The sequence below is a fragment of the Clinocottus analis genome, unplaced genomic scaffold (assembly GCF_023055335.1).
Source record: "Clinocottus analis isolate CAN_PGR_092001 unplaced genomic scaffold, fCliAna1.0.p SCAF_28, whole genome shotgun sequence".
Lineage (NCBI taxonomy): Eukaryota > Metazoa > Chordata > Actinopteri > Perciformes > Cottidae > Clinocottus > Clinocottus analis.
In genome coordinates, this window is record NW_027176020.1 from 1808242 (window position 1) to 1832609 (window position 24368).

General features: G+C 46.9%; 2 protein-coding genes and 1 long non-coding RNA gene across 10 annotated transcripts in view; 1 reads left to right on the top strand and 2 right to left on the bottom strand.

Annotated features, from left to right (window-relative positions):
* cracd (capping protein inhibiting regulator of actin dynamics) overlaps window positions 1–12524 on the top strand; it is a 19275-nt gene extending 6751 nt beyond the window's left edge. For 3 of the 8 annotated variants that reach the window (XM_068592889.1, XM_068592886.1, XM_068592882.1), the window contains 8 exons: window positions 3961–4132; window positions 4991–5123; window positions 5227–5382; window positions 5850–6077; window positions 6188–8411; window positions 9074–9264; window positions 9351–9513; window positions 10404–12523. In XM_068592889.1, the coding sequence (XP_068448990.1) occupies window positions 5082–5123; window positions 5227–5382; window positions 5850–6077; window positions 6188–8411; window positions 9074–9264; window positions 9351–9513; window positions 10404–10564 (3165 nt within the window). In that variant the 5' untranslated portion in view covers window positions 3961–4132; window positions 4991–5081 and the 3' untranslated portion in view covers window positions 10565–12523. Of the gene's footprint in view, window positions 1–3960; window positions 4133–4990; window positions 5124–5226; window positions 5383–5849; window positions 6078–6187; window positions 8412–9073; window positions 9265–9350; window positions 9514–10403 lie in introns of those variants that run through there. The other 5 variants (XM_068592887.1, XM_068592888.1, XM_068592884.1 and 2 more) reach the window with 3 other exon arrangements.
* LOC137795430 (uncharacterized) overlaps window positions 1–16936 on the bottom strand; it is an 18474-nt gene extending 1538 nt beyond the window's left edge. Inside the window, exons 1-2 of the long non-coding RNA XR_011078396.1 lie at window positions 16649–16936; window positions 12886–12958 (exon numbers count right to left, since the gene is read on the bottom strand). This is a non-coding gene — a long non-coding RNA (uncharacterized lncRNA). The remainder of the gene's footprint in view (window positions 1–12885; window positions 12959–16648) is intronic.
* Window positions 16937–17341: 405 nt separating this feature from the next.
* aasdh (aminoadipate-semialdehyde dehydrogenase) lies at window positions 17342–24004 on the bottom strand. Its single transcript, XM_068592894.1, has 14 exons — window positions 23659–24004; window positions 22972–23092; window positions 22548–22828; window positions 22285–22477; window positions 21594–21835; window positions 21392–21498; window positions 20950–21122; window positions 20630–20861; window positions 20439–20548; window positions 19679–20351; window positions 19427–19590; window positions 18570–18695; window positions 18341–18472; window positions 17342–17779 (listed from the first exon to the last, which is right to left on the bottom strand). Exons 1-14 carry the CDS (start codon window positions 23898–23900, stop codon window positions 17384–17386), a joined length of 3192 nt encoding a protein of 1063 aa, XP_068448995.1. The 5' UTR covers window positions 23901–24004; the 3' UTR covers window positions 17342–17383.
* Between the last annotated feature and the right edge of the window lie 364 nt (window positions 24005–24368).

Here is a 24368-nt window from a genome sequence, read left to right on the forward strand (position 1 = left end):
CTTATTGCAGCTAAAGGTGATAGCGGCATCTGCACGCTCACTTCCTGTGCCGTGACCATGGCCACGGACGCCACAGAAGCTAAGCGCGACTTGCTTTTAGAGGTAACCGAATCCAAAGGCCCAGGTAAAGAGGAACCCAAATATATACATATATGTGTGTTTATATGTATATACGAGTGCTTTTGGCGCTTTTTGACGCGCTGTCTCTTTAAGAGCTGCATGGCGTGGTGACGGGTTTTCGTGGTGCTCATGGTGTGCTGTGCTTCTGACTGCTCGCGTTCTTTCTTTACGAGCTTTTGCTGGTCACTTTCATCAGAAGTGTGATGAAATTGAAATATAACAATAATCTCATTAATGCAAACTGTAATGTCGAGTGTCAACGAGGCAGATTGTGTTACCTTTTCACTCTTTGTGCTCTTTTCTTTAAAATGGCGGAGTTCAAAGTTAGTCCAGATAATGTTTTATAAGTTCTTAAACTTTTTTAGGTGGATGGATAGATGGATGGATGAATGGATGGATGGATTTTCATTGTGGCTTTATGTCACTTTTGAGTCATTTTGTGTCTTTTCATTGTTGCTTTGTGTCTCTTTGTCATCATTTTGTATCTTTTCATTGTTGCTTTTTGTAATTTTGTCTTTTCATTGTTGCTTTTTTTGGATGGATGAATGGCTGCATAGATGGATGGGTAGATGAATGGATGGATGAATAGATTGTTGAATGGATGGTTGGATGAATGGATGGATTTATGGATAGATAGATGGACGGATGGATAGGTAGGTGAATGGGTGGATTGATGGACAGATGCATGAATGTATGGATAATTGGTTGGATGGATGGGTAGATGGATGATGAATAGATACTTTGTGAAGAAGAGTTGCTCTTCACCGGCGTTGTCTTCCTCTTATCTTTGAGGAAGAGGTCTCAGGGTTTTTTCCAGCCGCCAGCTGGTTCATGTTCACCAGATGGGGAAACATTCCCTCGGTCACATGACTGGAATGAACAAGCAGCCCAAACAACCCGCTGCGCCACAGCAGAGCGAGCGTTAACCTCGGCGCTAGCGGCCCGGCTGCTGCTCTGCTGAGTCGTCTGTGCTGCAGAGGGGGGAAAAATAAATATATATATATAAAAAGTGCCCTTTCTTGTTTCACGCATGAGTGTGTGAGCGCGCCTGCAGCGGTGCATTATGGGCTTCGTACCAGAGTAGAAACGCCGGAAGAGCTTTCTGCACGGAAACAGAACCTCTGTGTCGCATCATAACATCACTGCAGAGGAGAACGCGTCTGACGGGGTCTGAATATCGCCAACGCTGTTTTTAATAACCCTGAATTGTGGTAATGATGAACAAAAGCATGCACACAGACTCACAACAGCTCAAACCTGCACACACACAATACAACAATATATATATATTTAAAGACCATCACCCAGGAGACTTGAGTGAACACAGGCTGTTTGTTACATAACCAACAGTTAACCTTTTAAATGATGATGTCATTACGTAACCAAAAAATACACTTACCTAAAATAACGTAGACTACATTATTGCATAAAAAAAACAGACTTTATAGTTCAGCCTCTCTTTGTTTTGATTTAGTGTCTTTGTGTCGTTCTTTTCTTTTTCTGATCATTCTTCTGTCTGTTTTTGTTTTGTGTCCTTTCATTGTTGCTTTGTGTCCTTTTGTAGCCATTTTGTGTCTTTTCATTGTTGATTATTCTCTTTGTAGTCATGTTGTTTCTTTGTATTGTTGCTTTGTCTCTTAGTAGTTCTTTTGTGTCTTTTCATTGTGGCTTTGTTTATTTGTAGTCATTTTGTGTCTTTTCATTGTGTTTTTTTTTCTATTTTTAGTCATTTTGTGTCCTTTCATTGTGGCTTTGTGTCTCTTTGTAGTCATTTTGTGTCCTTTCATTGTAGCTTTGTGTCTCTTTGTAGTCATTTTGTGTCCTTTCATTGTGGCTTTGTGTCTCTTTGTAGTCATTTTGTGTCCTTTCATTGTTGCTTTGTGTCTCTTTGTAGTCATTTAATGCCTTGTTGTTGTTGCTTTGTATCTTTGTAGTCATTTAATGTCTTTTCATTGTTGCTTTGTGTCTCTTCGTCGACATGTTGTGTCACATCCATGGGCTGATACTAAAAAAGAAATGAAGGCATAATTAAAACATACTTCCCACATTCTCTATTTTCATATCTTCATCAGTATATTTATACAAACGCTGCACTGGAAGTCTTCCACGCAAAAAAAAAAACACTTAAAGAGTCGGGGCTCTACGTGGGGGGAATTAGTTCACCGTTTCATTTCCCATGATGCCTCTGGTACAGTGAGCAGCACGCCAAGTGAAATCCCACACCGGTTGCTACTTATAGCTCTGAAAGGGATACCCAGCGATCCCTGAGAACGCCAGTCTGCACCGCGGTGTAGAGTAGCCGCGCCGCTCTGTAACCTCACCCACCCGTCCATCGGTCCTCCACTAGTACACGGTCAAAAACACAACACGGTCAAAAACACAACACGCCCCAAAAAACGCTCTTTAGTACGCTTTTGATCCTCTCAGAGGTTCCTGTTTACGTTTAGTTTAAATGGCGTCATGGGAGAGTTCAGCTTGACAGTTTATAGACGAGGAAAAAAAAGAACAAAAGTCCAAAAGTTGGTTTTGTGATTTTGGTCCATGACTTCCTCGTGCAGCAACAGAGTTCACTGCACCGCTCGGTTTTATGACGCCGGGCGACACGTACAGATTGGGAGACGGTCCAAGGGACACGACCTCTCCATGTGGAGACGACCAGCGGGACATCGTTGACCCTTTGTTGTTTTGTGTCTTTTTATAGATATTTTGAGTCGCTTTGCAGCTTCATTGTGTCTCTTTAGTCCTTTCGAGTCTCTTTGTCGTGTCATTTTGTGTCTTTGTAGTCATGTTGTGTCTCGTAGTCATATTAAGTCTGTGTAGTTTCCATGTGTGTCTCTTTGCGTTTTTTTTTTTGTCTCTTAGTAGTTGCTTTGTGTCTTTGTAGTGGTTTTGTGTGTCTTTCTAGTCATGTTAAGTCTCTTTTTAGTCATATTGAGTCTGTGTAGTTTCCTTGTGTGTCTCTTTGTGTCTTTGTCATCATTTTGAGTCTCTCTCTAGTTGCTTTGTGTCTTTGTATTGGTTTTGTGTTTCTTTGTAGTTATGTTATTTGAGTCTCTTTGTAGTTGCTTTGTGGTCATTTTGTGTCTCTTTGTAGTCATGTTAAGTCTCTTCGTCGTTGATTTGTCTTTTTGTGTCTTTGTGGTTGTTGTGTGTCTATTTGTAGTCATGTTAAGACTCTTTGTTGTTGATTTGTGTCTTTGTGCTGGTTTTGTGTCTCCCTGTGGTCATTTTGAGTCTGTAGTTTCTTTGTGCGTCTTTGTAATAATTGTGTGTCTCTTTTGCATCTGTTTGTTGTGTTGGTGTTTTTGTGGTCATTTTGTGTCCCTGCCTTTTTAATCGACTGATAGACGGAGATTATGATTGTCGTTTTGCAACAGATAACACACGCGTGTGCGTCTTGCAGAGTTGTTATCTTTTTGAAGTGTTGCAGGTCAAATGTGATATGAGTAACTCGTGTGACGTGTGCGTCTCAGGCAGCCAGGACATCGTTGTGGGTCCAAAACTGCTGACGCGGATTCCTTATAAAGCTGCGTCGGCGGTCTGGGCTCCTTTTTCTGTTTCTCTCCCACTTCCTTTTAAATATGAATAAGTAGTATGAACCGCAGAGCCGAGGTTTTCTTCTCATTCCATCTGCTGTTTTGTTCTCCTTTAATTAAAATCAATTGCATTTCAACTATCTACACACAGACACACACATGCACGCACACGCGGTACAAAAAAAACCCGCCCTGGAGGCCCTCGTCCTGCTCGTTATCTCGCCCCCGAGGGCGAGTTGTAAAGATTGATGATCTGATTGCGTGTTGCCGTGGTTGTGTCATCCGTCCTCCTTTTTTTCGCCAGCAGAGAGGAGGCGACAGGGCAAATTCCAGCCCTTCAGACGACTCTTTGGGAGGAAGAAGAAGAGGGAGGCGAAGGGCGGCTTTGATGGAGCGCAGCTGAAGGCCAGCTTCTCCACCGGGGAGGTGCGCAACGGGGTTGTGTCCGACGATGAGGAGTCCAGTCAAAATCTGAGGTATTTACACTGATAAAGCTTCATTTTTGTGTCCTTTTTATGTCATATATCTGCAGATAAAAGGTGTTGGTGTTCGTATTGTTACTCCATCTCGATGGATCATTTACTTCTTTCGCTTGCAGAGAAGTGAAAGCGTTTTTTTTTACGACCGCTGCACGTTGCGGTTGCGCAATATGCCGAAAGGGTGAGGCGCCACTAAAAGAGTAAAAAAGGGCCCGAGAACCATTTCAGACGTTTAATAAATCGATGTGCTGAAAAACAGCTGGTGTGTGAAAAGAGGTCACTCGTTTTTTTTTGTGAGGAATGATTTCGCTGGAGGGTCCTGCTCATGATGAACGAATGAATGGATGGGTGAATGGACGGGTGAATGGGTGAACGGATAATTGGATGAATGAATGGATAATGATGGATGGATCAACGAATGAATGGATCAATGAAAGAATGAATGGATGTGAATGGATAAATGAATGAATGCATGGATGAATGGATAGAGGAATGGATAGATGAATGGATGAAAGATAATATGAATGGATGAATGGAAAGATGAATGGATGGATGTGAATGGATAAATGCATGAATGGATGCATGAATGCATGGATGATGAATGGATGATGGCTGAATGAATGAAAAGATCAATGGATGGATTGATGATGGATGGAGGAATGGATGGATGAATGGATGGATGAATGAATAAAAAGATGAACGGATGGAGGAATGGATGGAATGCATAGATGGATGGATAGATGGATGAATGGATGGAGGAATGGATGGAATGGATAGATGGATGAATGGATGGATGGATAGATGAATGGATGGATGGCGCCTGCAGCACTGAAGACGCTCTCATTCCCTCCGCAGGGAGTTGAATCCAGTCGGTTCTCGAGCCCTCTCGCACGACAGCATCTTCATCCCGGAGGAGCCAGCGGTCGAGCCCGGTCCGGATCGCACCATGTCCCAGGAAAACGTCTCGGACAAAGTGAGGAATCTGCAGGTGGGGCCTCGGCGAACGTGCACTCAGGTGCTGGTCAGTTTTGTGTTGCGTCCGGATGCGTCACGTTGTGTTTTTTTTTCTTCCCGTTCTGTGTCCAAAACAGCGGCAGATAGCACAAGGCATTAAGTTTGGCCAGAGGCCGTCGTCTCTGAGGAAGAGCGAGGGAGACGAGGGAAGTTCAGACGAGGAAGAGGTTCCCCGGAGTCCCCTGAAAGTTTTGGCCCAGGTAGAAACCGAACCAGCAACAATGGAGCCAAAGGTAGCCACCTTTTTAAAGCTCATATATGTTGACAGTTTGTGGCTTGTCCTTTACAGGGACCCTTACTACTGAACTATTTATGTCGTTCCCTGATAAAAGACAAATGTTTCTTCTGATATCTGTTCATAAAAACAGATTTATATACTGTTGTTAACTTGCTGTTGCTCCAGAGTGTCTGTTATATTGTTCCGATAACATCACTTTAACATAAGAGTGCGAAACACTAGTTTTTACTTCAGTATTGAATTTGGCGCATAATGGAATAAATTGCAGTTTATCGCAGAAAAAGCATGGGACTTTTGCCCTATTTCTGTCACCAAAAGTTACCATTAGATAGTTTCTTATGTGGACATTTAAACATAACCTTTCAGTAAAGAGTTTCATGGTAATATCTGTTGGTTTAAATATATTTGACCCTGCTCACCCGAAGTGTCTCCTCCTTAATAAAAGTTATTGTGTTAAAAAAGCAGGTCCAGGGCGCTCAACCGGCCGGCCCGTCGGGCTCGGTCGGCGCCCCCCCGGTAAGGTCTCCGCGGTCCAGACGAATTCTGGCGCCCGCCGGCACCATCGAGTCCATCAACCTGGACGCCGTCCCCCAGTCGGGTCCTCGCTTGGACAACACGGCTGCCAAGCACAAGCTGTCCGTCAAGCCCAAGAACCAAAGGGTGTCCCGGAAACACCGACGCTTCACGCAGGTGAGCCTCCTCAAAAGTGCCTCGTTGTTGTTGAATTGTATTTTGCGACATTCCTCAACCTTTTTGAATATGTGATGTACCATAATATTCCCTATTTCCCACATTCCCAGGACCTCCAGGAGGTTTCCATCCCCGGTGCGGTGCCGGAGGACGCCGAGGCGCCGAGCGTCTCCTCGGACGACCGGCGGCGAGCGTCCACGGAGTCCCTGGAAAGCTTCAAGAAACAGAGACTCCATGTGGAGGAGAGGCAGGAGACGAGGAGGAGGGAGCTGGAGGAGCAGAGGCTCAAACAGGATGAAGAGGAGGGTAGGAAGAGAGCGGCAGAGGAGCTGAGGCTCAAACAGGAGGAAGAAGAGGGTAGGAAGAGAGCGGCGGAGGAGCTGAGGCTGCGTGAGCTCGAGGAGGAGAGGTGTCGCAAACGGCAGGAGGAGGAAGAGCGAACCCTCAGAGAGGAGAGGAGAAGGCGGGAGGAAGAGGAGAGGAGGATCAGAGAGGAAGAGGAAAGGAGGCTGAGGGAGGAGGAGGAGAGGAGACGACTGGAAGAGCAGAGAAGGAAACAACAACAGGAGGAAGAGGAGGCGAGGAGGCAGCGGGAGCTGGAGGCAGAGAGGAAGAGGAAGCTGAGAGAGGAGGAAGAGGAAAGAAAGAAAGAGGAGGAAGCGGAGAAGCTGAGGCTGAAGGAGTTGGAGGCGAAGAAGCAGGCGGAGGCGGAGGAGAGGATGAGGAAGGAGCAGGAGGAGCAGAGGAGGGCCGAGGAGCTGCGCTGGAGGGAAATGGAGGAGCGGCAGAGGCCTTTCTCTTTCAAAGTGTCCTCTGGCGAGAAGCAGATTTTGTTCCAGAAGGTCCACCTGACGCCCGTCACGCCGGCGTCCAGCCACCAGGGTGGCAGCGTATCTGAGCAACGAGAGAGCGCCAAGGCCGCCACTGCCGCCTCCTCCTACTCCTCCTCCTCCGAAGGCCCGGAGTCCCCCAACCTGCCGACGTCCCCGTACGTCCCCCACACCGCCATCTTGGTGACGGGCGCCCAGCTCTGCGGCACGGCCGTCAACCTGGACCAGATCAAAGACACGGCGTGCATGTCCCTGCTGGGTTTGGGGGAGGACCGGAAGGCGCAGGGAACACCGCCGACCAAGAGTAAGACGTCGCCGGACCGCAAGTCCGGCAAAACCAAATCGCTCAATGAGTCCTCGCTCTCCCAGGACCAGTCCGTCCTGGCCGAGTGGGCGAGCATCCGGTCCAAGATATTCAAGGGGGTGGAGGAGGGGAAGTACGACGAGTACCCAGACCCGAGCAAGAACCAGGCCGGCGGCGCAGACAACGACGACGACCCGGCAGCAGCGGCGTTCTCGCACACGAACCTCAGGAAGACCATGTCGGCCAACGCCAAGTTCTCCATCACCCCAGCGAAGAAGAAGTTTGGAGATTCAAACCGGAACTCCGAGGTGTTCGGCGCCGACGAGAAGGACGCGGGAGAGGAGGCCGTTCCGTCCGAAGGCCCCGCCCCTGCCGCCTCGCCGGCTCCGACCAGCAAACCTCAGAACCGGACGAGCAAAAGCGTCCGCATCGCCGAGAGAGGCTCGGAGGAGTGCATGTTCGCCAAAGACCTCCCCTCGTTCCTGGTTCCCAGCCACGGAGCCAAATCCGAGACGGAGGAGTCGGAGACGGAGGCGTCCGAAGGGCGAGAGGAAGCCGAGGGCGGAGGAGGCCCGGCGGAAGGCGAGGACCAGCTCTCGCCATTCGGCATTAAACTGAGGAGGACCAACTTCTCGCTCCGCTTCCACAGCGAACAGTCCACCGAGAAGAGGAAGAAGCGGTACAGCGCCGGGGACAGCTTTGACGGCGTCCCTTCGCCTCTCACCCCGATCGAGCCGGACTCCGACACTTCCTCCGTCTTTTCCGACAAATCCATGAGTCCCGCGTCGCCTCAGAGAGACGTCACGCCGGGAAAGTACTTGCACGCGTCCGGATCCGCCTCCCCTCGGGGTAAACCGGGTAAATCTACCGCACATAGCGAAGGCGAGAAGGTGCTCTGCAAGCCGCCGCTCTACCGGAGGCCGACAGCGTCGCCGAAACCCGGCGGGGCTTCCCCGACGCCTCCGCCGTCGCCGCTGCCCAAAGCGGTCCACAGCGCCGCCCCCGGCGAGCACGCGGCCCAGAGGACGGGCGCCAGCGAGTCGGCGGGCCGGAGCGAGGAGCCGTCGGCGGTTGCTCAGTTGCACCGGAGCGGCCACGCCCAAGGCGAGGAGGAGCCTAAGGAGAGGAGGTCCTTCTTCCCCTCCATCAACATCCCCTGGAGGGAGAAGGCGGACAGGAAGTCGGAACTCATCAAGAAAGGTCAGTTTTAAAGTCATACCCCCAAAAACGGGTGATTTGGCGGTGGTTGTAGTGATTGTGTCCAAAATACAAAAAAGTTCCGGATAAACAGAGAAGGACAAAACAAGCTTCTCCTCCATTTGGTGACATCACCTTGAATATCTGTCACAGGCCACTTACTTTTAGGCCCTTTTTTCGATACTTGCATACCCAAACTAAAAAGGGTGTACCTCTGCAACCACGAGGGCTATTTGAATAATGTTGGTGTTATAATAAAAGGTTACACATGTTAGATTTTGTTCAGATTTGTAAATATCAGTCTATATGTTACTGGTTAAGAGTAAATGAAGATGACACACAGGAACAAATGAAAAGGTTTCAGGTCCGCCGAGAAGAAACTCACTTTCAGGATGATTATTTGTTTGAAATCATGCAGCTGTGAAGTCCAACTCTAACCCAAATCAGAGCACGATATGTAAACATTCAACATGTGAACATTCAATATGGGAACACTCTTTGCAAAGGTTGACTTTGATAAAGTGAAGCAGAATAAAGTTAGAGGGGGTTTAGAACAGAGAACATTCAGGCGAGGACTCCAAAAATTTGCATTTGCGCACATCTGTACCAAAACATGTAGAAAATGGTCGCCCTCCTTCGTAATGTGTTGTCGAAATGTCCCGCAGACAAACCGTCGCTGCAGAGCCGGCACTCGCTGGACAGTGCGAAGGTACAAGAGAAGGAGGCTGGGCCCTTGTGGATCACTCTGGCCCTGCAGAAGCAGAAGGGCTTCAGGGACCAGCAGCAGAACCGAGACGACCGGCGGAGCCATCGAGAGGTCAAGCTGGCCGAAAAGCAAGGCCGAGAGAGAGACAGCGTAGGCGTCTTCTCGTGCTCCTTCACACCGATGTCTGCGCGTCCTCGTCTTCGTCCTCTCTTCATCCTCCTCTTCCTCATCCACAGGTCACGCTGCCGAGCCCCACGGAGAGCCGAGGGAGCGGAGCCGCGAGTCCGTCTTCCAAACCGCAGACGCCTGAGGAGCCCAAGAGACCAGACAGCCTCCTGGGACGGTTCGAGCGCAGAGAACACCTGAAGAAAGCCAACACGCTGCCGAGCTCCGTCACAGGTGAGGAGCACGCAGGTCTACGGCCAACAAGGAGATGTGTTGTGGGAAATAACATTTAAATATCTGCTTTAAATTATATTAATTTATTAAGTGGAAATGCCTAAAAGAATTGCGAGAATTCTGAAATGAGGATGAGGAATTTTTCTTCTTTTCTTTTGTGGACATTTTCAACTAATTTCTATCTCGACAAAATACATTATTTATACATATATATATATACATATATATATAAATATATATATATACATATATATATACATATATATATATATACATATATATATATAAATATATATATACACATATATATATATATATATATACACATATATATATATATATATAAATATATATAAATATATATATATATATATATATAAATATATAAATATATATATATATATATGATTAACTAAAACTATAAAGAGTAAATGCAATTAACTTCATACACTGATCAAAATACAGTCTTAAATCCATATTTCCATTTTATTGATTTAAAATCAAAATACATTAGAATGTATTTTATATTATATTTTATTAGAGCTGCAACATTTGGTCAATTTAAACATTTTGTTCAAAGGTTCTCAAATGTGAAAATTGTATTATTTTTTTCTAGTTTTCTAGTTTTTCAATCAAATATTTTGGGGGAAAATGACCTCGGCGGGAAAAACAACTTTTTTATACTTAAACTATACTTATAGTATATCTAAAATATACTATAAAAAAAGTGTATTTTCTTAAAATATATAAAACGTATACAAAAGTCACTTTTTTTAATTAGTCTGTTGTTTTTCACAGTCTTCTTTTCTTTCTTAGAATGAGCCTAAATATAGAAACGACCGGTGGATATTCATGTAACTGACGCCTCGTGTTTGCTTTGTCGTCGTTAGTTGAGATCGCCGACTCCACGCCGTCGCCGCCCGCCGTGAAGGACGTGTCCAAGCGCTTCCCCTCCAGCGACTCGCCGCAGGTGTCCACGGAGCCGGCGTGGCTGGCGCTCGCCAAGCGGAAGGCCAAAGCCTGGAGCGACTGTCCTCAGATCATCAAATAACAACAACAACAACAACCCCCCACCCAACTGGTACTGCACACTGGACTCTGAGGCACCTGGAGGGTCATCATCACATGCCCCGCCCCCCACAAAAAAAGAAGAAAACTCACTATGAAAACCCTCCTGACTGTGACACATCATCATCAGCCTCATCTTTCTCGTGACCCCACACACTGGCTGGTTCTATTATCACGTTAAAAGTGCGCTTCACATTCAAATATTCCAATACAATCGCACAGATATATGTAAACAATTGTTGCGCGCATGCACATTCTGTATACACAAACAAACACACAAAGTATAGTGTCCCACATGTCCAGTCTGGAGGAGGAGGAGGGCAGCCAATCACAACACAGCCGGCCCATCGCAATAGCCAACCCACATTTATTTATATTTTGTAGCTGTGTCCCGGTGGTTGTGTGTAACTCAGCGGCGCCACACAGTGGCGGTGAAGACGTGTGACGCGTTTAATCAACAGAAGGAAACGTCTGTTTTAAAGGGCTGCAGGAACAAAAACTCATCACGTCGATCTGCTTCTGGAAATGTGTTATTTATGGGAGGCAGTGGGTTTTATGTCGGAGCTGTGGATGAATGAACGGGGCCCAAAGTGTCAGGGGCCTTCACGTAGTAAATGTCCATTATGGAGACACTCATCAACCGAGGAGGGGCTAAAAACAACTACAAGGATGCATAAAACGACTACAAAGAGACACATAAACAACCACAAGTAGACACAAAACAAATGAAAATAGATGAAACCACTTCAAAGAGAACAAAGACTCACAAAAGACTATCAAAACTGACTCAAAACAGCCACAAAGAAACCCACAACAAGTACAAAGAGACTTGAACTGACTACAAAAAAACACAAAACAGCCACAAAGAGATGCACAACAACTACAAAGAGACACAAACTAAACACAGAGACACACAACAACTACAAGTAGACACAGAACGAACACAGAGAGACGCACAATAACTACAAGGAGACTTGAATTGACTACAAAGAACTCCAAAACAGCCACAATGAGACACACAACTACCACAGAGGCACACAACAACTACGACGAGACTCAAATCAACAACAAATCAACACACAACAACTACAAAGATAAAAACGGACTCTCAACGACTATTAAGAGACACAAAACCAGCACACAGAGATGCGAAACAGCTACAAAGAGACACACAACTGCTGAGAAGGGGCTCAAATTGACGACAAAAAAAGGGAAACATGAAGTGTGTGTGTCCTCTAGGGGGGTCTTTCACTTTGCGTGGTCTTATTATCCGTCCACTGGTTAAAACAACACCGTCCCGTAATAAAAGATATAAGCCTTTATTTATATTTATTTTGTACTCTTACTCCAAAAAAATAAGTGTAACAGTCGTCACTGTGTCCATGACGGCTGTGACGTCGTACAACAACTATTTGTGAAGTCACTCTGAAGGAAAACCTGTCATTAACCACGTGGCGGGTGACCCTGAACACAGCACTGAAGACCACAAAGTGTTACTGGGCATTCGCACACCGACACGCCCACTTCCTGTAACGTAGCCCCGCCTCCCCGTAGCCCCGCCTTCTCTGTAACGCACCCGTCTCCATGAAAGAAGGAGAAGATTCTTTTCCCGCCACTCACGTGCTGATCTGTCCGTATCGATGACGTTGGAAGGCGGAGCTTCGCTCAGAAAGTCACTTTTGTCATTTTTTTGTTTTTCTAACGTTGCTCGTGCACAATAGTGTCGCGTGCGCAGTGTTATGTGTAATGAGAAGAAAAAAATATTTGGTATTATTTGCACTTTTTGTTTTGTTTTTGTCCCCACTAAGAGAAAATTCTTTAAAAAAAAAAAGGGACAAGAGAAAATGTTATGAATAATGTAAATTAAATACTGATGTCTGAACTGAGGAACTCATTCATTTATTTTACACTTCTGAAATTTAGTTAAGGTTTAATCCGCATCTGAGAAATAATAAGCATTCATAAATATGTTTTATTCATTCATGTAAATCTGTATTAATTCGGTATTAAAACAGAAATTTTCTTCATTTTATATATTTTCTAAAAGTGGCTGTAGATTTTTTGCCCTTTTGCATGTTGGGTAAACTACTATATTAAATATCAAATAAAAAAAAGGTTGAAGATGAAAATATCACACAACACTTTTTGGTCCATTAAACGTCTCAGATGAGCAGACTGTTAGCTCAAAGCGGCTTCATCTTTAACGAAGGGTTTTGAAGTTACCGCTCAACTATAAAGCCGTCAGATACATGTATGAAGTACATTCAGTAGGTTTTCCCTCTAAGACGCAGTAGTGTGAAGTACCTCAAACTGCAGTCGCTGGAGATGCAGCAGCTCCTCTGTGAAGAAACGATGCGTTCAAGGACCGACAGACAACCTGAAGGGGAAAATATCCGGTAAATACTGTACATGTACACACATATACGTATCTGTGTATATTTACATACACACACACACAAACACACACGTATATAGACACACATACATACACATGTGCATGTATACATATTTAAATTTGTAGATGTACATCTGTCTAATCTCTTGTAGTATTTATACACACACATATTTACACACATATATATATGTTTATATGTATGTATATATATATGTATGTATTTATATATATATATATATGTGTGTATATATATTATTATACATTATATGTATTATTATATATGTATATATATCATATTATATATGTATATATATATTATACATTATATATATGTATATATAACATGTTTAAATATAAATATAATATATATAAATATTTATTACAGAATATTGTTCGTTAAGCTAAAACACCATTTGAACATTGTTTATTGTTAAAGTCACAACTTAAACACAACTTCTTCAAAGTCATCGTCATGTCAACTATTGTTTTAATGCTAAATATAATAAACCACACAGGAAACAGCGTATTGAGTTTTGATTGTTTTGTTTATTGAAGTTATTTTGCACACAGACAGACACACAGACACACACAAACACATGTTCACACACATATGAACACCCATGAACATGCATATGAACACATGTTCACACACATGAACACAAAAAGACATGAACATGCATATGAACACACGTTCACACACATGAACCCACATTTACACACACACACACAAACACGCATATGAACACACGTTCACACACATACATGAACATGCATATGAACACACGTTCACACACATGAACCCACATTTACACACACACACACACAAACACGCATATGAACACACGTTCACACACATACATGAACATGCATATGAACACACGTTCACACACATTTACACACACACGAACATGCATATGAACACACGTTCACACACATACATGAACATGCATATGAACACACGTTCACACACATTTACACACACAAACACGCATATGAACACACGTTCACACACATACATGAACATGCATATGAACACACGTTCACACACATTTACACACACACGAACATGCATATGAACACACGTTCACACACATATAAACAAGCATATGAACACATGTTCACACACACGAACACACATTTACACACACACACATGAACACGCATATGAACACACAGATGAACACACGCATGGACACACGTTCACACACGTGAACACACATTTACACAAATAAACACATTTACACAAATAAACACACATGAGCACACATGAACAGCTTCCTCCTCCCATCAGGACCACATTCCTGCAACAGGCTCAGCTACGGCAGCCGGACCAGACAGAGAGCGTTGGCGATTATAGGGGTGGAGCTAGAGGTAGGAGGGTTGGACAGGTGGACAGGTGGAGGACAGTGGACAAGTGCAGGAGGGTCGACAGGTGAAGGACAGTGGACAGGTGGAGCAGGGTCGACAGGTGAAGGACAGTGGACAGGTGCAGGAGGGTCGACAGGTGAAGGACAGTGGACAGGTGGAGGACAGTGGACAGGTGCAGGAGGGTCGACAGGTGCAGGAGGGTCGACAGGTGAAGGACAGTGGACAGGTGCAGGAGGGTCGACAGGTGAAGGACAGTGGACAGGTGCAGGAGGGTCGACAGGTTCCCTGGCCGGCACCTTGCGCTTCATCCTCTCCAACTCGACCTCCCTGTCCTCCATCCGCCGGCCAAAGAAGCCCAGGTTTTTCTTCTTCTGCCTGAGGCAGATGTCCTCCAGGTTCACTATCTGGCGCCTCAGCCTTCGGAACTCTTCCTCATTGTCATTTTGTTCACCCTTATATTTGACTTGCAACGAGTGCATCTCGCACGACTGCTCCTTCAACTTTTGCAAAAGAGCTTCGTGCTCCGCGTGAGCAGCCGTTCGGATAGTCTTTTCTTTCAGCATGCGCTCCCGCTTAAGAACACAAATTTTATCCTTCCAGGCCTTGTTGTTGTCGCTGACCAGCTTGGTCTGAGCCTTTAAGTCCTCGGAGAGACTCTGGATCTTATTTTCCATATCTTGACACTCTGTAAGAAGAGCCTTGGAGCTCAATTCAGACGCCTTTTCTTTATTGTTGCTCTCCTCCTCTAGAACGGAAAATCGGAGCTTCCAGGCCTTCTCGCTGTCGCGGCCCAGCTTAATCTGAGCCTTTAAGTCCTCGGAGAGGCTCTGGATCTTATTTTCCATATATTGACACTCTGTAAGAAGAGCCTTTGAGCTCGATTCAGACGCCTTTTCTTTCTTGTTGCTCTCCTCCTCCAGAGCGGAAAATCGGAGCTGCCAGGCCTCGTCGCTATCGTGGCCCAGCTTGGTCTGAGCCTTTAAGTCCTCGGAGAGGCTCTGGATCTTATTTTCCATATCTTGACGCTCTGTAAGAAGAGCCTTTAAGCTCGATTCAGACGCCTTTTCTTTCTTGTTGCTCTCCTCCTCCAGAGCAGAAAATCGGAGGTGCCAGGCCTTGCCGCTGTCGCAGGCCAGCTTGGTCTGAGCTTCCAGGTTGATGGCGAGGCCCTCGACCTTGTTCTTTAGATATTCCCTCTCTGAATAAAGAACCTTTGCGTTGGACTCGCTGTCGGACCGCTGCTTGATCTCAAGATTTAGCTTCTCGGTAAGATCCAGGATTGCTTCTTCCTTCTCCTGGATCGTCGCCCTGAGATTTGATTCCGACGCCTTTTCTTTCTTGTTTCTCTCCTCCAGAGCGGAAAATCGGCAGTGCCAGGCATTGCTGCTGTCACGGCCCATCTTGGTCTGAGCTTCCAGGTTGATGGCGAGGCTCTCAATCTTGTTCTTTAGATATACCCTCTCTAAATAAAGAAATTTTGCGTTGGACTCGCTCTCGGACCGCAGCTTGATCTCAAGATTGAGCTTCTCGGTAAGATCTAGGATTTCTTCTTCCTTCTCCTCAATCGTAGCCATGAGATTCTTCATCTCACCTTGAGCACAAATTTCTTCTACTTCTCCCTGTGCTTCTTTTTTTGGACCATCTTGAGGCTGAGCCTCATGTCTCTGGGTATCCCCTTGATACATTTGGAGCAAAGGCAGGGAAATATCAATATAAATGTGTCGTAAAGATACTTGTGGCGTGCCTCTTAAAGACGATTGTGTCTTTATGAAGATGATCGTGGTCTATTATTAATGACTTTGCAGTGAAATACTTTGCTAGTCTTTAAAAGTAAAAAAAACATCTGCTTTTTTAAGTTCTCAGACGTAGATCCTGTCGTACTGCATGCAAGCATGTGCGAAGACTCAGGAATTGCTTGGAGCAGTTGTACAAATGAGTTTAGGAAAGAGTTGTGCCTTTAAAGCATATAGTTGTGCCTTTGAAGTCAAAGTGGGCGGGGCATTCCATCCCCATGGAAACATTAATCACAAAAAAAACAAGATGGCGTCCAAAGCGGAGCAAACTGTGTGTGTGTGTGTGTGTATATATACATACATATATATATATATATATATATATATATATATATATATATATAAAATTTGAATATGTTTTTTGTGTTTTTTTTAAAATTATTACTATATTACTATTACATTCTCATTTGAATATTATTACGATTATTGAGAATACATTAACATTAGAATTCGGACTAATAAATTAGTATTATAAAATCATAAACTTCCTTCCTGTTCGCGTCCTTCTTACCTGAACAAGTCCTCCAGCTGGAATCCTTTCTGTCCACCGAGCGCAGAGAGGAAAGCTCTTCGACGGGCCGCCATTTTGCTCTCCAACAGAAACAAAACCACCGGAGGGAACTTTGTTCGGTAACGTTTCCTCACTTCCAGTGCTCCCAGTGCTCCCGGTGCTCCCAGTGCTCCCGGTGCTCCCAGCAGCGGAGCGGACGACCTTTCTTCTCTTTAACGGGATCATGGTTCCCTCATAAAACGTAACGGACTCGTTACTTTCTCTGACGAACTTTCGCGGTATTTTTCTTCTTTTTCTTCATTCAGGTTTTTCGGCGGTTAGCAAACAACTAATTGTTGCATTACCGCCACCAAGCGGTGGGGGTAATGCAAAACATTACGTTTTGCTATTTTTTTTCTAAAATAGAGTAAATGCAATTAACTTTATACACTTTTTACACACTTATTCAAAAATCCAGTCTTAAATCCATATTTCCAGTATGTCCAAACTATTTTTTATTGATTTAAAATCTAAATACATCAGAATGTATTTCATATTATATTTTATTAGAGCTGCAACATTTAATCAATTAAACATTTAGTTCAAAGGTTCATAAATGTGAGATTTTTTTTCTAGTTTAATACTTTTTGAAGTGAATATTTTGAGGTTTGGGTGAAACAACCGAGGAACACCTTCTGACAAGGTTATAAAAAAAGTAAAGTTTATTATTATTTTTTAAAAGCACATAAATACATGTCATGTTCCCTCTTTGACGGTCAGATTCAGACAATACACAAAGTCGTTGCGGCACCCGACGACGAGGGAGCGCCCGTGCGCCGCCGGGGACGAGAACAGCTCCCCGGGGAGCCGGCGCGAGGCGAGCAGCCGCCCGTCTGCGGCGTCCAGCACCCACAGGGTGCCGTCGGTGGAGGCCAGCGCCACCAAGGGGCCCCGCCGGCCCACCGCGGAGCCGTCCAGCACCCACGGGCTGGAGTACGCCTTCCCCGGGGTCGGGAACGACCAGACCAGGGCGCCGGCGGCGAGGCTCAGGCGGTACAGGCGGCCGTCGTGCGAGCCGCACAGCACCCCCTGCTGGTCCGGGGTGACGCGCGGGGACGAGAAGACGGGCCCTCCGGTCAGGAACTGCCACAGCTGCAGAGGACAAAGAGTTTTTGTTTTTTGCTCTCATTAAAAAGGGACAGTTCACCCTGAAATCAAAAGTACATGTTTGTCCTTCTTACTGTCGCGCTATTTATGAATCTACATTAATCTCAATTTCCATGATTTTTAACCGGATTCATGAATTTTCACAATTTCCATGACTTTACCAAGACTTTTAACCAAACCTCCATCAATTTAAACCAAACTTCTATGACTTTTAACTAAATATTCATGATTTTAAACCAAATTTCCATTAATTAAAACTAAATGTTTATGACTTTTAACCAAACGTCCATTACTTTAAACCAAGTTTCCATGACTCTTAACCAAATATCCATGACTTTAAACCAACTTTCCATCAATTTAAAGCAAATGTTAACCAAACTAAATGTTAACAAAACTTCCATGACTTTATACCAAATTTCTATGACTTTTCCAATGGAGACATTGGTGTTTTTAAAATGTATTTTTTAGCCGCATGGCAGATGGCGGACATCTCTGCAGTGTTTTTGGGGGTTGAACTGTCCCTTTAAGCCTCCGGCCTCCTCTCACCAGCGTCCCCGTGTCGCTGAAGCAGCAGATGTTTCCGTCCACCGAGCCGATCAGCAGCCGCCCGGAGGAGGCGTCGGGCGAGGAGAAGAACGGGACGTCTCGGCGGTGCGACCACAGGACGCCTCCGCTGTCCTGGGACGCGGACAAACAAAAACAAAAAGCCGTCTCGTGAACCTGAACCGCCCCCCTCGGTGCGCCGGAGCCGCCATGTGGTCATCGTGGTACTCACGGTGTCGAGGCAGAGCAAGCGACCTCCCAGCGAGGCGGCGTACAGCCGTCTGAGCGACGGGTGGAGGCACGGCGAGGAGAACACGGCTCCGCCCCCGCAGTGACGCCTCCAAACACACCGCTGCGCCTGAAAGAACACAAACATGCACCGTCAACCTGCGTGCACTCGACTTCAAACCAAATTTCCATAACTTTTAACCAAATTTCCATGACTTTAATCCAAACTTCCGACTTTTAACCCAACTTTCATGACTTCAAACCAAATTTCCAGACCCCCGCTTAATAACTGAAAAATCACAAAACGAGTATATATATATATATATATATATATATATATATATATATATATATATATATATATATATATTTCTTCCTCCATCTCACGTTTCTTCATCCTCAAGGCTTTATGTTGTGCTCACGTTCCTAAAACCACTTCACGCAGCAAGTGCAGAGAGATACGCACATTTTAAGTCCCAGCATGCCCCATACAGACAAAGTTTTGGCTTAAATAAGTAATTTTTCCATTTTTGAACTGACTGACATTGTTTGTTTTTTTTACTAAAACTCCGTAACACCCTGATGATTTGTTTTATTGTGATTTCTGTTTATTTAGATTCTGATTCTTTATGTCCTAATCTTTCCCAAAAAAGGTATCTTATTAGTATCCGCTCCAGAAGGCATTTATGGGGAATCCGGCTCATATATCATGCTGGATGTTTATAGTTATGTTCAAAATATGGTATAAAAGTGTATTTAAAAAAAAAATATTATAAATAACGCAAGTCTAAGAACTTATTTGTGGACTACTTGGACATGGGGAACAGGAAGCTGGTGGTGTAGCGTTTAAAAGCGTCCTGCCTTGGGGTCCAGGGCGTAGACGTGCCCGTCGTGCGAGCCCACCACCACCAGACCCGTGAGGGCGTCCACCGCCGGGCGGCTTTTCACGGCGTCTCCCGTCTGGAAGGTCCACCGCGTCTCCCCCGACGCCGCGCACAGGAAGTACACGCAGCCGTCGTAGCAACCTGGAGAAAAAAATCATCCCAAATAAAATAGGAAACCCAAAAAAGGAAACTAAACCCACATTCAGATGTTTGTCACGGGGGCGCTGACCTACAACCACGAGGCTGCCGCAGCGAGACGCGGCGGCCGAGGCTTCGATCCGGCCCCCGAGGACGCGCTCCCACAGGAGGGCGCCGGCGCTCAGGTCCAGGGCCTGGACCCTGTGGGAGTGGGAGCCGATGAACACCGTGGTTCGGCCGCCGTCCGACTCCGGGTCGGCTCCCCGGCGCGCCAGCAGAAGCGGGGAGGCGTCCACGCACCGGCCCGTGTCCGAGGACCAGCTGAGCTCCAGGCGCAGGACTTCCCCTCCCCGTTCCTCGCCGGGTTCCTTCTCTCCGAGGACGTCGTCTCCGAGGACGTCGTCTCCGAGGACGTCGTCTCCGACTCCGACTCCGCCTCCGACTCCGACTCCGCCTCCGACATCCTCGCCTGCTGGCCTCGGAGCTCCAGCGGCGCCAGTGCGCTCTCTCTTCGCGGGCACCGCGGGGGGTTCGTCCGCGTGGCGCTTCGCGCCCCCCGCCGCTGCCGCCGCCGCTCGCTCGACGAGCCGCAGAACGTCAGCGAAGGTCCCGTCCAGGATGACCTGCAGCAGCTCAGGAGGGGTCGCGGCGCCGGCGGCGAGGATGTCCTCGTGCAGGAGCAGCGCCTTCAGAGAGTCTCCTCCGCTCGACAGGAAGTTGGACGCCTCGTCCACCGCCGCGTCCTCGGGGAGCGCGAGAGCTTCCTGTCGCGGAGGGTAAATATTATATATATTATCATGAGTATTATAAAGTTATGTGGAGTTATGTTGTGAGGGGAGAAGCGCCCTGACCTGCCACAGGGAGACCAGGGTCCGCTTCAGTCTGCAGGAATCTGAAGAAGACTGGAGAGAGCGTCTCTGTCGCTGGTACGTCTTCATCAGAGCCGCCATGTCCACTTTACCTGCAACGAACAACAATAACTAGAACATAAAACAATAACGTGTTTTCTCTCCCTGCATGAGGAGCGTCAGAGGGTTCTCACCATGAGGCGTGAGGCTCAGGGCCGGGACCAGAAGCAGCGTGTCGGGGACGCCGTGAGACGGCAGCAGCAGCGCCAGCCGCTTCAGGAGGAGCCGGCTCAGATCCCCGTCGGCGGCGCCGGGCGGGGCTAAAGGGAGCGAGGCGGGTGAGGTCGCCACGACGAAGGCGAGCAGCCGGGAGCCGCCGTGCAGCGCCACGGCGCACGCCTCCACCTCAGGGAGCCCGGAGATGAGCTGCAGGACAAGAGACGAAGGGTTAACGGCGTCTGCGCCCGACTCACCAGCTGCTTCGTGAGCGCCGCCGGTTCTGACCCGCTCTCACCCGCTGCACGCCGTCCAGGTCGACCCGCTTGCCGTGGCGCTTCACCAGCCGGTCTCTCCGGCCCAGGAGGAGCATCTGGCCGTCCCGGACCTCCACCCAGTCCCCGGTGGCTCGCATCGTGCCGGCGGGCGCCGCCTCCTCGTCGTCCAGGAGACACACTCGGTCCTCTCCGCCTGCACACGGATCCACTGGGATAAGATTTACACGTGTGTGTGTGCGTGTGTGTATGTGTGTGTGTGTACACAGTTTACTTATTTATTATACTTGTCTTTACTGATGAAGTCAAGGACAGCCAGAGGAGGCATTTTTGGGGAATCTGGCTCATATATCAGGCTGGATGTATTAGAAGTGTGTCTCTGTGCGTGTGTGTGTGTGTGTGTGTGTGTGTGTGTGTGTGTGTGTGTGTGTGTGTGTGTGTGTGCGTGTGCGTGGTCTTCCTCACCCAGGAACACCTGCCCCTCCCCCTCGGTGACGACGCCCCCGTGTTCGTCCCTCACCTCCACGGTGGTGTCCATCAGAGGCGTCCCGAGCGGCACCGACCCGGTCGAGCTGAAAGGAGCCGCACGTTAGAACGAGAGAGGAACCGGCGGTTCGGTTCTAAGCGGAGGGGTTGAGGAGTGAGGAGAAGGAGGAGGGGCACTCACGCGGCGCCGGCCCGCAGCAGGGCCTCTGGGACGCGGTGGGCGCTGGCCCAGCAGGACACCTCGGTGACGCCGTACAGGTTGTAGACGTGCGTGCGGTTGTCCTCGTGCCTCCAGCTGCGCAGCGCGGCGGGCGGCGGGCAGGCCTCGCCGCCCAGAGCCAGCAGCCGCAGGGACGAGCCCGGCGACATCACTTCCTGTCGCAGGGCGGCGCGGCCGAAGCGGCCGAGCAGCGTCGGCGTGACCTGAAGGAGACAAGAAGACACGTTGAAGCTAAAAGACTCCATTTTTACTTTTTAAACGAACACGTCTTTTCTTTACTATTTTATGAAATATACATATTTGTATTTATACATTAGTATATACATATATATATATATATATATATATATATATATATATATATATATATATATATATATATATAAATCTATATATATATATATATATATATATATATATATATATATATATATATATGTATATATATGTATATATATATATATATATATATATATATATATATATATATATATATATATATACACACACACACATATTTTTTCTATGTTATCTTTTTTTTCATTTGCCCAAGGTTCCTAGTCCTATGTTACTCGTCATAGACTACTAGTAATAGGTTACTAGTCATAGGTTACTGTTACTAGTCCTAGGTTCCTAGTCCTCGGTCACTCGCCTGCAGGACGGTGGTCCGGTTGTCCCTGAACAGAAGCCCAGCCAGCCGGCTCGGCGTCTTCTTGACGGCGGTCGGGATGACGAGGAGCTGAGCGCCGGAGGACAGGGCCAGGAACACGTCCACCACCGAGGGGTCAAAGGTCAGGGGCGAGGCCAGGAGGACCACGTCGTCCTCGCTCATCTGGAACAGAGACCTGAGCGCCGAGCGGTTCACTAACACACATCGACACACATCAACACGATGGCGGCGGTGGCGGCGCTCACCTCAGGTGCAGGATGTTGGGGAGGATGCACTTGTGCGGCACCCTCACGATCTTCGGGAGCCCGGTCGTTCCCGATGTGTGCAGCACGTACGCCAGGCTGTCGGGCCCGGCCTCCTTTGACCCCGCGGCGGCCGGGTCGTGGCAGAGACCGGCTCTGGCCGCCACCCGGGCTCCGGCGTGCCCCGGTCCTCGCGGCTCCAGTCGCACCAGCGTCAGTTTGAACTTCGGCAGCGACGCAAAAACCTCCACGGACACGTGATCACCGAGGGAGGCCTGGAACCGCTGGAGGGAGGAGAGAGAGAGAGAGAGAGAGAGAGAGACAGAGAGAGAGAGAGAGAGAGAGAGAGAGAGAGAGAGATCATCTCCATGATCCTGGAGGATCGTTATCGTTGCATCAAGACATTCACGAGGCGTCGGACATGAACCTGCAGCATGTCGGTCTTCACGGCACAGAACCGGAGGCCGCACCGCGTCAGGACTCTGGCGGTGAGGAGGCCTGGAGCTTCTGGGTCCAGAGGGACGTAGGCAGCCGGGGTCTGCAGGATGCTGCACCCCCAACACCACGGGACAGTTTAGCATCTTCATTCCACTCACTTCAGGTGGCACGTTTATTAATATTAGCACATTTCATATGATAGTAGACTCAATGTGCTTTAAAAAAAGTAAGATAAGAAGATATTAGGTGTATAGACACATATTTTTAAAGTTATTTTGTATATACACACAATACAAGATCAGAAAAATAAAGCATTGAATTTATAAAAAGAGAAAAAAATAGAAGAAAATGTATTAAATGTAAAAAAATAACATTAGAAAATAAGGTATTATATGTATAAAACTGAAAAAAACATAATAAAAGAAGGTATGTTATACATAAAAACATATAACACGGTATTGCAATAAAAAGGGAATATTATAAGAAGATATTATCATTACTATATTTATTATTAAAAAGGGAACTATCTTATTCTAAATGAAAGGTTTAGACTATTAACCACACACTTTGATCCTAAGAAAACAATATATGTTTTTAGTATGCTTAAAAAAAAATAAGATACTGGTGCTGTGTTTGTGACACGTTGGGAAAACAACAACAAGGACCGTGAACGCACCCCAGGATCCAGACCGGTATGAACAGATCGTCGGAGCAGTACAGCCCCACCAGTCCGGCGTCAGGGGAGCAGTTCCCGCGCAGGACACGAGCCAGCTCCCCGGCCAGCTCCACCAGGTCCCGGTACCGCAGCAGGGACGCCGGGCTCCCGGAACCGGACCCGCCGTCATATTTCACAGCTGTTCTGTCCGCGTGCAGCGAGGCGGCGGCGGCCACGAGCTCCTGCAGCGAGCGGGCGGCCATGCTGACGATGAGACGTTCGCGAAACACCCGCTCATGCTCCGTTAGTGTCGCCTCTGTACAATAAAACAACAACAACTCATTTATGTAACGTTCAAGTCAGACAACTTGGGTTTTGTTTTGAATGGAAGAGGCGGAAACATGTTTCTGTGTTTGTCGCGTGAAGATGATGTCAACACCGGTGGCTAGTTCAAACGCTTCCGTTACAGTGGGTCGTCTCCGCTGCGAGGATCTGACTTATCGTAATTAACTATAAGGCAACAACACTATTCACAGCAAGAAAAACACGTTGACGTGTCAAGCCAATTACGTCATGTTATTGAGTGAATATGTGAAACATATTTGAAGAAAAAAAATCAAAATCACCATCGGTTATTTTGACTTTTCAACGATGCGCTAGTTTGGAAAGCCTGATTCCCGAGCGACAGTGAAGGCCACTCTGACCAATCACCGGTCCCGACGAACAATTTT

Excerpts from the sequence above, each read along its gene's own strand:
- aasdh (XM_068592894.1), bottom strand. The coding sequence starts at position 23,900 with ATGGCCGCCCGCTCGCTGCAGGAGCTCGTGGCCGCCGCCGCCTCGCTG. Across the intron at positions 21,123-21,391 it reads GGAGGGGCAGGTGTTCCTGG|GCGGAGAGGACCGAGTGTGT; the intron begins GTGAGGAAGACC and ends ATCCGTGTGCAG. Across the intron at positions 20,352-20,438 it reads CCCTGGTCTCCCTGTGGCAG|GAAGCTCTCGCGCTCCCCGA; the intron begins GTCAGGGCGCTT and ends CCTCCGCGACAG.